Source organism: Tetranychus urticae, chromosome 1 (genome assembly GCF_039701765.1).
Source record: "Tetranychus urticae isolate SD_2017Ah chromosome 1, NJAU_TeUrti_SD_1.0, whole genome shotgun sequence".
Classification (NCBI taxonomy): Eukaryota; Metazoa; Arthropoda; class Arachnida; order Trombidiformes; family Tetranychidae; genus Tetranychus; species Tetranychus urticae.
Genome location: NC_142958.1, coordinates 2078183 through 2091514, shown reverse-complemented (window position 1 = coordinate 2091514; position 13332 = coordinate 2078183). Strand labels below are relative to the sequence as shown.

Genomic DNA, 13332 nt, shown 5'->3' with positions numbered 1-13332 from the left:
TAAAAATCGAACTTGTCTGTTTTACAGAAACACAAAGTTTCATTTCATTTGATAAAGTGCATTTTCTGGTTGACGATTGAAATTTACATCAGGCGCATAAGTTTGATGGAAAAATCTGCTTTCATTAGCGCACAAAAGCCGATCGAAGTTTCAACTTAAGTCTCGATTTTCTCGAAAACTGTCCATTGGATGAAGTATTTAATGATACCAATTGACTCAGTTTTATTGTCCCTACAAATGCAATAAGTCTCAGCTCTTTACTCAAAGGTTCGAGCCTTTGGCAGCACTCTTTACATTTCATTTGTTAACTTAACCAGAAAAGTGGTTTATTTACCAAGAAATGGTTTAAGATGCATTTTCTTTGCTAAATTAGTTGTTACTTGTGCATTTGCTACCCAAATATCAAGACCCAAATGGGCTAATGAAAAGTTTTTGAATTGAATTGAATTAGCAATCACTGAAGAATTGAATTGGTCAAAGAATAATCATTGTAGGTGCAACTATTCTCGAAATATCGAGGTTCAAAGTTTTTAGTTCAATGGCCAAAATCAAGAGAACTTTCGATAAATTGAAAAAAGTATATAACCCTCAATATGTACCACTAGTTTTTATCTACGAATACTGATTTTCAGATCGCTAACTCGTATGGGTACAACAAAAGGTCGGTTAAGCTAAAAATCGAAATGATCTGTTTTACAGAAAACTTAAAACTTTATTCCTCAAAATAAGTACATTTTCAGCTTTATGATTAAAAGTCACAGCAGCAAATTGAGTTTCATGGAATAATCTGCTTCCATTATTGCACAAAAGACGATCGAAGTTTCAAATTTGACCTCGATTTTCTTGCCAACTGTCCATCATATGAAGTATTTAATAGCACCAACGAACTCAGTTTTTATGTCTCTAGAAACGCACCTAGTCTCAGCTCCTTACTCAAATGTTCGAGCCTTTGGCAGTATTCTTTGCATTTCATTTATAAGTTAAACCAGAAAATTGGTTTATTTACCAAGAAATGGGTTAAGATGCATTTTCTTTGCTAAATTAGCTGTTACTCGTGCATTTAAAACCCAAATATCAAGATCAAAATGCGTTTATGGAAAGTTTTTGAACTCAATCGAATTATTGATTAGTAAAGGAATGAATTGGTCAAAGAATCTTGATTGTAAGTGCAACTATTCTCGAAATATCGAGGTTCAAAGTTTTAGGTTCAATAGCCAAAATCAAGAGAACTTTCGATAAATTGAAAAAAGTACATAACCCTCAATGTGTACCACTAATTTTTATGGCCAGGTAATAAGTTTCATATCTATAACTCTTCTGGCCACAGAAAGCGACCGGTTTAACTGGAAATCGAATTTATCTGTTTTACAGAAACACAAAGTTTTATTTCATATAATAAAGTACACTTTCTGGTTTATCATCAAAAGTTACATCAAAGAAATGAGTTTCATGAAAAAACTTGCTTCCATAATTGTATAAAAGTCGTTCGAAGTTTCAAATCCGAACCCGATTTTCTCGAAAACTATCTTTCAGAGAAACTTGTTAATTGCACAAATGGACTCAGTTTCTATGTCCCTACGAACAACCGAGTCTAAATATCAAAGAAATCAATTTTTACCCGTTTTAGCCCATTTGTGTAAATTTGTTCATAAGTGCGTTGACAATTGTGTCTTTTTAGTAACAAACCTTGTTTATGGCTTATGTTCCTGGGTTGTAAAGCAATCTTTCAACATAAAAGTCCACCAATTAAGGAAAACTAATGTGACAATTAACAACTTATGCAAAACTATTGAATGGACAAGTTTAGATGATCAATTTATCAATCCAGCTTGTAGTTAAAAATCAATTAAACTAAAAGAGAAACGAAGTCACAAAAAAACTAATTATTCCGCAATTTAACTGATGTTGACGGCAGAATTGAATTATTCCGTTTTTACTGGATGTCGATTAGTTTAAATTGTCAACTAATGTATTTTCATTTCAAACAATCTATTAATACATGTTTAGTCCATTTGAAGCATTTATTTCTCCTTAAATGCCCTTTTAATGAACATTTTTGATCTAATTACACGATTCGCTTCCTATAGATGGTTAACCTTTTTTTAATTCATTTCATTGAAAAGATTCAAAATACAATCCCTTCTTGCTAATTCAGATTAAAGGTTTGATAGCTTAGAATCTTTTTCATCTCAATCAAATACAATTGAATTAATTGCACATTCACGGCCATTATATTTATTGTTACTTTCACATGGCTAATCAAGAAGATTTGACTCTCTTATTTTTGTCTTTTGTCAAAATATGATTTACAAAAAATGCTGATTATAAGATTCCTATTCAATTCAATTAACATAATTTATTCATTTATCATTTGTCTCGCAAAAAGGAATTCATTTATTAATATTTTTCGTTCGTGATTCAGTTTTACAGCAAAAAAGACAAATTTTTTTTATAGAATTGTAACTTTCTGTAGTAAAATTTTAGCATTTCCAATACTTCTTCATATTGTCTTTAGTAATTTTTTAAATGAAAACAGCAATGGTCAACCAGTCAAGAATTGATCGGATTTCAATCAGTTCGACAATCAGCTCATCAATATTTCTTTTCCTTTGTATCCAATCAATTTTGATTTTTTCAGAAGCCAAAAAGGAAGATGGAAGCAATATAATTGTTCTTGGACCAGGAGGTGAGTTAACTGCTTCTCGTTTTGTTCCTCGTAAATCGGGTAAAGGATCCAGTACAATTATCATTGTTGGACCGGGAGGAATGGGTCAACCTAATAATCATCATCAAAATTATGCTGCTAATAATAACCACAATAGCAATAATGTTCAAGGACCTAATTTACAGCCAGGATCAAATCCAACATGGTCTATGCCAAATCCAAATCAAAACCATCCACCTCATTCGCATTCAAATCAAAATCATCCACCAAATTCCCATTCTTTATCCTCACCATCAGCTTCTTCATCAAATATTCAACAACACCTTGTGCCAATCGGATCTTCACCATTCCATAATGCTTTATCTGATAATCAACGGGATCGTCAACAGCAATTGCTTGAAGATTGGTCAAGTGAATTGAACTTAAGTAAGGATCAGGATATTCGTGATTGTCCTCAAGGTAGTGTTAATTGTGGCCGAACTTCAATTTTACCACAACTGATTCCAATTATGGTACCGTACGTTAAACGTGAGTAGCTTGTATTTTCGTTTTCAGCTCCATTTAACTAAATTTTTATGCCTTTTTTATGTTGTAGCAAAAACACGGTTATCTATTGGTAAATCATCAAATAATCAGAATAATCGAGCTCAAGAAAGTCGAGTAAATTTCCAGAAAACATCTTTATTACCGACAACACCAAATCCAACGGAACCTCAAATTATTATCCGTAAAACCAAAAATTCACCACCAATTTTGATTGAAGAAGTTAAAGGATCGGAGGATGGATATGTGGATTTTCATGTTACTTCACAGCCAAACAGTCAGACACCTCAGATAACTCAGTACCCTTCGGTTAACAGCAATGCAAACAACCAGCAAATGAGCAACCATCATGGAATTGGAATGATGTATCCAACAACTGTAATGTCTCAGCAACACCGACAGACAGGAGATGATGAAAATAACCGATCAGTCAAAACGCAGACTGGTGGATTGAATGGGCTGAATGGTTACACCACAATGACTTCGATGAGTCCCATGAGCTCAGTGAATACGATGAATGCTCTGAATTCACTGAATATCAAAACAAATCAAGTAAACCAACTTGGCCAGTCAAATGGAATGAAGCAAATGATAAATACACCAACATTTGTTAATCCTGGATATACGAGTATGTCTGGGATAACTCACAACCAAGGAACAACAGTTACGGAGCAGACTATGTTACCTTATTCTTACAATTCGCCAACCTTAACCTTAACCTCACCAACAACGATCACTGACACCAATGATTATGGATCCAAAGCAGTAAAAGACAACTCTGAAAATCAGGAAATCTACGATGAGAAAGTATTCAACCAATTTTATGGATTTGATCAGGTCCCGACCATCGACTTAGGAAATTTACCGGGAGAAGAACATCTTCCTGGCTTATTGTTAAACAATCAAGATAATGTTGAATCAGGTGGAAGACGTCGCATTGATCCTAGCGATAGTTTTCTAGATCATGACAATAATTCTCATCTTTCATCTCATGGTCCTAAACGTAGCGGACTGAATTCCATAATTCAATCTTCCCATCTAAACAAAGGGCCAATCAATGAAGAGATACCAACATGGAATGAAGATTTTATACCAAAATGGATTGAAAACGGTAAACCTAATACGGTAAGATCAAAGTTGACATGCAATGAAAAACAAACATCACTAATGAACATTATTTTATCAAAACATTTCCAACTTTAGTGGTCACAGGATGATAGATCAAATAATAACGATCCATTCAATTGGTGGTGGCCTTGGATGCAAAATTAAAACGGAGGAACGTAAAATTTAACGAAACTTTGTTACCAATTCCAATAAAAATATTATTTGTAAAAAACAAGATAAATGTAAATCAAAAAAGGTACCAAAAACCATCAATGCTTGGCTACTTTCGGCTCTTGAAGATGGCGCTGAAATCAAATTTGCTTCTTGAACTGCATTTCATCTTTTTGATGCAGCATAATGTTATTAATTTTAAAATTTTTGATCATCACTGTAATATTATTATCCTTTAAGACTAATGATGAGTTCAAATTGATGCAAATCAACTTTCACCGCTGATATCTGTGATTGACTGGTCATGGATCAATTAAAAACAGTGTTGATTAAATCAACTTGCTTTAAAATCGAACCTATATATTTTTTATCATTTAACTTCAAATATTGACACCGGAATCAGTGTATATTCTAGGTAGGATGTCAAACAAAATGCAATAAGACTTTATAGACTTGGACCTGATCTGAGCCTTTGATTCGAGCCTCTGATCTGAATCTGATCTTATCCTCTGATTTGAGATAATCTATTTTGTGATTATTTTAAGTTTTAATTGTGTTGAAAGTATCTAATCAGTTTGGCTTTCATTTTCAAGGTTTATCGATAAGACGCTTTATTTTGAGTTAATCCCTCAATGGCCGTAGGTCCTAAACACTTTGAAAACCGATTATTTTGCTAACCATTTTGTTTAGTTTGCTTTCAGCACAATTATATCTCTATTTCCTGTTTTAACAAAACCAATAATAATCTACTTTTCTTTTAAATTTTCCATAGTTAGTACAAAAAATGGCTACTGAGCAAGGAGCTATTGACTCGGACTCTAGTGACTCAAACCAGATGAAAATTGTTGACCCTGCCAGTGATGTTAGTCCTCCACCTCCTCAATCATCAGAATCGTCATCACAATCTCACCCATCATCTTCACTATCATCTCAAATTTTAAATGTTTCTACTCCCGATCCTTCAACCACCCAAGATCAACTAGGAGCTTTAGCGTCAACAAAACCGCAAGAGACTAGTGATATCGCCAATATCAAAAATAATTCTATTGCTTCTGAATCTACAAAAATTGACGATCAACCTGAATTGCTGACAAATTCTGCAGACGAAATGGTCGAAATGCAAGACACCGAGAATGGTATTTCTAATCATGGTGGCTCACCGAGCTGTGAAATTTCTATGAAACCAAAAAGTCAGGGCAAAAAGCGCCCCATCGATGAAGTGACACGTGATCAAAATGAACCAACAATTGAAAGTGCGGAAAAAAAATTAGCCCAACATCATTATAAGAATGATAAAAGACAAGAAAAGGACGACTATTGTTGGATATGCCACAAAGAGAAAGGCAATAACTATATCACCTGTAAATCGTGTCCCAGAAGCTATCATCGCAAGTGTCTACCACCTGATAACTCTGCTTCCAGTGAACTCTTCGAGGCGAATAAAAATTGTGCTAATAATAGTGATTGGATTTGTATCGAATGTTCTGCCATTAACAAATCAGAAGATTTAGCTTCAAAATCTTCAACCCTGAGTCATTTAAATCCACATGATTTCTCTGAACTTCTCATGTTTGCTGTACAGACCATCAAGGCGGTAAGTTATTCAAAAGAAACATTTTTAAAGTGAAAAAATTACTAACCATTTCTCTTTTTTGCCTCAATTTCAGACTGCCGATAGATCATTTCATCAACCTGTATCTGATGCAGTTTTTCCAGATTATCGTAGTTTTATAAAACATCCTATGGATTTCAGTACAATCGAAAGAAATATTCGTTCTAAAGTCTATAAAAGTACGGACAGTTTAATGGCTGACATAAAATATATCGTCCACAATTGTTATATTTACAATTCACCAAATCATCCTCTAACAAAAAATGCCAATTATTTCCTTAAAGTGGCTAAAAATGAAATGCAAGAAATTGAAATATGCTTCAATTGTTTCCGAAATTTTTACACATTTAAAGATAAAGATTGGTTCACCGAGCCCTGTGCCCGGCCCCACATACTTGTTTACGCTAAAATGAGAGGTAAGTATCATAAGGTTCAGTTGCAATTTGTTGCATTTTTTCTCATTTGATTAAGTGGTGCTAATTTGATTATTTTTAATGTATTACAGGTTATCCACCATGGCCAGCAAAAGTCGTACGATATGATAAAGAAAAGAACGAAGTTGATGTGCGATTTTTTGGAGCGCATGATAGGTAAGTTTTCCTTTTCTCCTGTGCTCTTATCAAAATTTCTAAAATCATGTCAACTAATACGTCTTTTTATCTTGTTTCTCCATAGATCATGGGTTCCTGTTGAACAATGTAGTCTATTAACTAAACCAAATTCCACTAAAAGTGCTAAAGGATCCGGGAAAGGACAAAAGAACAGCAAATATGATTCTGCCTTGAACGAGCTTGCTTTGCATGTTAAACGATTGAATGAATTGTTTCCATTCAAGTTTCACTATGCAAAATCAAAACAGCCCATCAATGTTAACAAACTTTATATCTGTGACGGACTTGAAGACGAAGAGATGTCATCGCTTGATGATGATAGAGACTCTGATCTGAATGAAGACAAGCTTGTGATCGACGAGACAGGAGATGATCTGGAAATAGCCGAAAGTGATGGTAAAGGATTGAAATCTGAAAAGGTAGAAAGTTCGAGTGAACTTTCACCATCACCAGATCCACCGACAATTCCAGAGAAACCAGTGAAAAGTGAAGCGCCTATACCTAAATTGACGATACCAAAATCTATTAAAATTCCATTACGTTCACCCCAAGTGCAACAGCAACAATCACCACAACAGCCAAACGCTTCGCCAAAAAAAGACGAAACACCAAAATCAGTCAAGAAGAAGACCAGTCAAGGAAAAGTCAAGAAGGATAAAGAAAAGGTGGAAAACGAGAAGACACCTTTATCTGTTAAGAAATCTGGTTCAGCTAAAAAGAAAGTCCCGGTTAAAGTAGAAGAAAACGAGTCAACAAAAATTTTCGATGAGCTGGAAGCATTGAGAAAGAAATACGAGTTTGAGAAAATGATGCACAAAGAACAGCTCAAGGAAATTGAACATAATCAAAATTTGAAAATAAGGTTTGTAAATTATACCATATTTTTTTCATTTCTCAACCTTCATTTATCGAATTTCATTTTTAATAATCTTTTTTATGTTTTTTTTTCACAGAGAAATGAGAGAATCATGGCAAAAGGAAAACGAAAGAGCTTTAAAAGAATTGACAATAACTCTGGAAGAAAAATATCGCAAAGAAATCGAGGAAACAAAAAAGAAACTCTGGTGCTCCGAATGTCTTAAAGAGGCAATGTACTTTTGCTGTTGGAATACATCTTATTGTAGTCTTGATTGTCAGAAAGCGCAATGGCCGAAACACGCATCCAAATGCCAACAACAGTCACATTGGCAGCAAACAAATTCCCAGTCAACTGCAAACCAGCAACAATATAATCAATCAAACCAACAGCAACCTCAGCTACAGACTGCATCAATTAACAATAATACCTCGACTACTTCGTACAACTCAACAGTTAATTAAATTTGATTAATGTAAAGACAGCATTTATAAGAATGGACTTCATCGCATGAAAAGACCCAAATAAAAGATGATTTAAAAGAAACAAAATTGACGTTACCACCAAATTCTCATCATGTCCTAACTTGAAAGCCTGGCTTTAAATTTTTCGCCTTACTTTTGTCCTGGAACTTTTTTCACATTTTTTTGTCAATCAACATTTGCTAATCACCTCTCGCAACCAAACCCATAACCTGATGAAAGGAGGAAAAAGAAATTACCTTTCTTAAGAAAAGTTATTGAAAAATTTAACAAATTACTACAAATTAATAAGCTTATATATTGTATATCAACAATGATAATTTTAAGACAGAAAAATTGTATAAGCTACTGTTTGAGATGATATTAGAATAAGTTTATAACCATTCTGTCTTATTTTTAAATCGTTATAATCGTGCAAAGAGGAAAATGATAATGATATAAATATACATATAAATAAATAAATATTGATAATTTCACTCATTTTTCTTTGTCAAGCTTCAACAAATTATATTATATTAAATAATACATTATAATAAAACATGCAACTCTACTCAACTTTATTGTAGTCATTTACATCCATCTATTGACGTGTTTAAGAAGAAAATATCTGCCTTAATTACAATGATAACTGTTAACAATCCAAAGGATTAAATCAGTGGCTAAACTATTCAACTTTAACATTAAATGATTAGCCTAGTAAACAAACTGCAATAGTTTTCACATTAAAATTCAACTTCTAACCACTTTTCCATTTCTCATTACATTCACTGTTCGAAGGCTATTTAATTTTGATTAAATTTTTGAAAGTGATTTACTGTGATTTGCAATTATTTCAAGAGATACAGCATCGAAACTTTAAATAATGACTTATTTGTTTACAACCGTGTTCTTGAATTGCTGCTAGAATAATGATAATCAATGAAGTCTTTTCTCTGGTTAATAAACGGTAACCTCAGCAGTTGAAATATTATTAGGATGTTGTTGTTTTTAAAAAAAGTAATGACTGAAGATTTCACACTTTCTGTTGAAGATCCTTGAATTGTTCAACAATTGGCCCAACTATTGATGAGCTTAAACAGTCATTAATGTGTGTGTGTTTATGTTTTACTATTTTCATAGGCTAATATGATCAGTTGATTTATTAATGATTCAATTCAATTTTCAGGTCACGAGAAATCTGGTTAGGTATGTGTACAAAGACTACTATTGTTGTTGTTTTAATGGCATTGATGGGATTGTTTATTAATCAACAGTTTGTTAGCTGATTACTTTAATTGTAACAAGATAATACAAAATAACGTGATTAAGACCATGGTTTGTTGACTGTCTGTGGATATAATAACACAGTAATCAACTTAGATCTTGTCAACCTCTTCAGTAATACATTCAAGTGTTCAACATTATTGATATCACAATTTTGCTTGAGAATGAATTTTAAATCATTAAAATCGCGTAATTATCCAATTATCCAAGTTCATTCGACAATTAAAATATTGTGACTTTGAATATTATCAACAATCTTTATCGACATTTAGCTAAGTTATTGCTTGAATTTTACTAGCCGAAACACCGTTTAACTTATTACACATGGAAGATCTTATGTTACTAAGAATAATTAAATGCTCTTAATTAATTAGTCTTGCATTAAGACTTTTGATTTACATCACCATTTGATTACTGAATGTTGTGTATAAGTTTTATAGTGAAGGCCGTATATGTAGATGGCGTTGAGAAAAAGGAAAAAGACATCAATACTTGTGTAATGTTGCAGTTTCTGCTTTGATATCATTTCAACAACAATCTGTTAATCGTTTTTGCTTGATTACAATAACCGGTAAGATTATTTGCTTTCTCTCTTATTAATCTTCTAGACCATTCGATTGATTAATCATATTCAAAATTTTCCTATTCTCATTCATTATTTCATCTGCTTTGTTTGATTGTTTTTGGTTTTTTCTGTGAATCTTCTTTGTGTTCCCAACTCTTTCTCTCCTCATCTTCTTTTTTTGTCTTCAAGATTTATTTATTTAATCCTACAATCTTTGTTAGATTGACTTTGAGTCTCAATCAAACTATATTAACTCACACTTTACAATTTTTCTCTTCCTTAACATTGTGCATCTTTCCTATTCGGATCAATACAATTACCTGTGTTTTATGCAGAATTTGAATTTCTCAATGGATGTTAAATTAACTGGCAACTCTTCAACCCAAAAATTTCCTGGTAAAAATTTAGACTTTTGTGATAATTCAAGTGAACATGGATATGGCTCTTTAGAAGATTTGCATAATCCTGTGTCACCTATTATCAAAAGTTATGGATCTACATTACCTTCTTCTCAGCAATCATCTTTGTCCTTCTCAAGCTCAGCTGATTCAACTGCCAACACAAATTTAGAGTCTCTGGAATCTGCCCAATCTCCCGAAAAAATTTCCGGAAAAGAGTGTAGCTCATCTCAATCTAATAAAGTGGCTGATGATCTGAATAATAATCGGATAAATGATGACCCCATTGTTGAAAATGATTCAAGAAACACATCTGGGAAATCTAAGCCAAACAATAAAAACAACAATCTTATCATTGAAAATAGCGTGAAATCAACCGAAGGAGCAAAAAATGGTCAAAATGTACGTCCTATTGAGCTTATTTTTTTTGACTAGACTAATAATTTTTTTGTTATAGGTTAAAGTTTTCTCGCCCCAAGAACAGTTTCAGTCTGGTAACAGATTCAGATTTGTTCCTAAAAATCGTCAAAATAATTTTAATGGTGATCGACACACGTTTAAGCAGAATAATGCTCGTTGCAACAATCGAGGAGGAAGGAGAGCTACTCGAAGTGAAAGTGATTGTGATACTAAGCCGAGATCTACTCCAATAAGAAACAAAAACAATGAGGATATTGTTTTTATAATAAGAAAGGTTGATCGTTCGCTTCGTCGAACAGTTTCAGAATCATCAGGAGAGGTTTGTATTTATTATTACACAATGGAAGAAGGAAATTGAATTTATCCATGACCTCTTTAATTTCAAATAATTATTTATTATTTTTTATCTTTATCTCTATTCTAGACTTTACCAGTTAGAGGTATCCTCAAGTATCCTCGCGATTGGAACCGCCGAACCTTATCCGAATCAAGTTGTGATAGCTCTAACCAATCTAATTTATTGGAGTCTCATGAGAAAGGCCAAACTCAATCTCTGGAATGTATTTCGCCCCTGGAAGCTTCGTGTGAAGGATCAACAGAATCTTCTTGCTCTTCGGCTACAGAAGGTCCTGGACAAGAGGAGGAAAAACCTAAAAAAAGTGTCCACTTCAGTTGCTATGTTTCTAAAGCCACATTTAAGATCAACTCAACTATTCTGAACAATAAACAGAATGGAGGCAATAAGAAAAAGAACCGGAAGCGAGACAACAACAATAAGGGGAATCCTACAAATTCACCTGTAAACCCAACGAACAAAAACGATATCAGCAATACCAAGCATTTTCAGCATAACGACCGATTGAAACCACAACAGCCTCACCATCATTCACTTCAGCAGCAACCAAATAATCATAGTCAGCCGAATCCAACCCACCAGGAACGAATTTCCAACCAAACGAGACGCAACATGAATGAAGAATCCGTTATTGATAGCGATGATGGACCATTCATTAATAGTGCTGATCCACCGACAGATTATGATGAAGAGAAACAAAGTGAAAACGTTGATCCTATGGAAGCCAAGATGAGATCTCGCCAAGATTCCGGTTATGATAGTGAAACCAGTGATAGAAAAGGGATCGACGTTAATGGTACTACCTGTGTTAAATCGCCCAAGCGAAAATTCACTATCAAGAAAGTTGATCTCAACCAGTGATAAACAAATCAAAGATCTTCAATTTTTTCATCTTCTATTCAACAGATTTGTAACTTTCTTCATCCCAAATCCCCATCCCTTGACTATTTCATTCTTTTCTCCATCCAATCAATCTTAAGGTCTACTTGAGGAGTTCATCAGAAGAGTATACTCACCTTAGCAATCCTAAATTCACTAGATTGTTGTTTCGTTTTAATCCACTAAACGAAAGCTTAATATAAGTCAGCAAAACAAATAATAGTTAGCATGAGCTAAAGTTAAATGTGAATTTTGGATTAATCCAATTGAAATTTTTGTTGCCTATAAGATTGAGCAAACGTTTGACCAAACAAAATTTTACTAATTACTAATTTATCCTTTCAATTGAAAATTCAACTCTTAAAAGTTGAACCAAATTAGATGAAGGATAAAAATAAAAAATTACCAGTGATTGAGATGAGTGCTAAAATCAGCAGTCTATTGACTGAATGGTGATCGAGATAGCAATCAATTTTACTTCTCAATTATCACTCAGCATATGCATAAACCAATAATCTTTTTTATATATTTATTTACAAATTAGTTAATTGATTGTGACCATTATTTTCATGGCTTGATTGTTGATAGCATCCATCCCTTTAACTGATAATTAGCATGAAATGTCTTGTGCAGGTTTTCCTGTAAAAAATAATTCAATCATAACTCAGGTTCTATCAGCTGCAACTCAATGGAAAAGTCTAATTATATTTTGTTTTTTTCTTGTCTTTTCTCATTACCTTTTTTGTTAACTATCCTTTCCGATATTATCTATCACCGGTGAATGGCAAACCAGATGTTTCCCAGCATTTCATGTTAATTACTGTGTTCTCCTTGAGTATGACTGCGATATTTTTCTCAAATCAAGTTAACGATTCACAATAATAATGCAAGAACCATCTTTATGAGAATCATAATCTCATTTATGCGCTCAACATAATCTTTTTTTTCTAGAGCATTTTTTCTCTTTCTATTACGTTTAACGATAATTTATCATCAATTTAATACATCGTTCTTGATACTCTTACAATTTGTTACCAAAATGTAGCTTCTGATCGTTGATAAAATTTAAAACCAAAAATAGATATTAAAATAAAGATACTTTAATGGTCTCTTGATCAATGTAAGATAGATATTAAAATGTATTTATCCTTATTATCCGATTTCTGTTATTATTCAAATAATTAGTTTCGTTTACCTTTCAAATGCCAAGTTTCAAGGGACTTGACAAATTAACAGGAAAACACTTCAATTTATGATGATCATATTTCATTATTTTGCAAACTTCAATGTTTTGGTTTGTTAATTGTAAACAAGCCTTTTCTAGCTGATCTAACCTCATGATCATGAGATTTCAATATTAATAGCAGCTCTGGTGATGAACTGCTATCAGTCAAGGTTGATTTAA

General features: G+C 33.0%; 3 protein-coding genes across 5 annotated transcripts; all 3 read left to right on the top strand.

The window, feature by feature from the left end:
* Nucleotides 1-2225: 2225 nt before the first annotated feature.
* Nucleotides 2226-4619, top strand: LOC107368364 (uncharacterized). The gene is made up of 3 exons (XM_025162143.2): nucleotides 2226-3193; nucleotides 3261-4333; nucleotides 4412-4619. The coding sequence occupies exons 1-3, from the start codon at nucleotides 2527-2529 to the stop codon at nucleotides 4478-4480; spliced, it is 1809 nt and encodes a 602-aa protein (XP_025017911.2). The 5' UTR covers nucleotides 2226-2526; the 3' UTR covers nucleotides 4481-4619.
* Nucleotides 4620-4631: 12 nt separating this feature from the next.
* LOC107368363 (zinc finger MYND domain-containing protein 11) lies at nucleotides 4632-8523 on the top strand. Of its 2 annotated transcripts, none has more exons than XM_015936178.3 (6): nucleotides 4632-4901; nucleotides 5259-6080; nucleotides 6154-6514; nucleotides 6604-6688; nucleotides 6774-7571; nucleotides 7663-8523. In XM_015936178.3, the coding sequence occupies exons 2-6, from the start codon at nucleotides 5271-5273 to the stop codon at nucleotides 8027-8029; spliced, it is 2421 nt and encodes an 806-aa protein (XP_015791664.2). In that variant the 5' UTR covers nucleotides 4632-4901; nucleotides 5259-5270; the 3' UTR covers nucleotides 8030-8523. The 2 variants fall into 2 exon arrangements, with proteins under 2 accessions (XP_015791664.2, XP_025017895.2); XM_025162127.2 differs by having other exon boundaries at nucleotides 4658-4901; nucleotides 5263-6080.
* Nucleotides 8524-9821: 1298 nt separating this feature from the next.
* On the top strand, nucleotides 9822-13082 carry LOC107368314 (uncharacterized). 2 transcript variants are annotated; one of them, XM_015936122.3, is made up of 4 exons: nucleotides 9822-9881; nucleotides 10211-10675; nucleotides 10731-11012; nucleotides 11118-13082. In XM_015936122.3, the coding sequence occupies exons 2-4, from the start codon at nucleotides 10226-10228 to the stop codon at nucleotides 11907-11909; spliced, it is 1524 nt and encodes a 507-aa protein (XP_015791608.2). In that variant the 5' UTR covers nucleotides 9822-9881; nucleotides 10211-10225; the 3' UTR covers nucleotides 11910-13082. The 2 variants fall into 2 exon arrangements, with proteins under 2 accessions (XP_015791608.2, XP_015791607.2); XM_015936121.3 differs by lacking the exon at nucleotides 9822-9881 and having other exon boundaries at nucleotides 9933-10675.
* The last annotated feature ends 250 nt before the right edge of the window (nucleotides 13083-13332 follow it).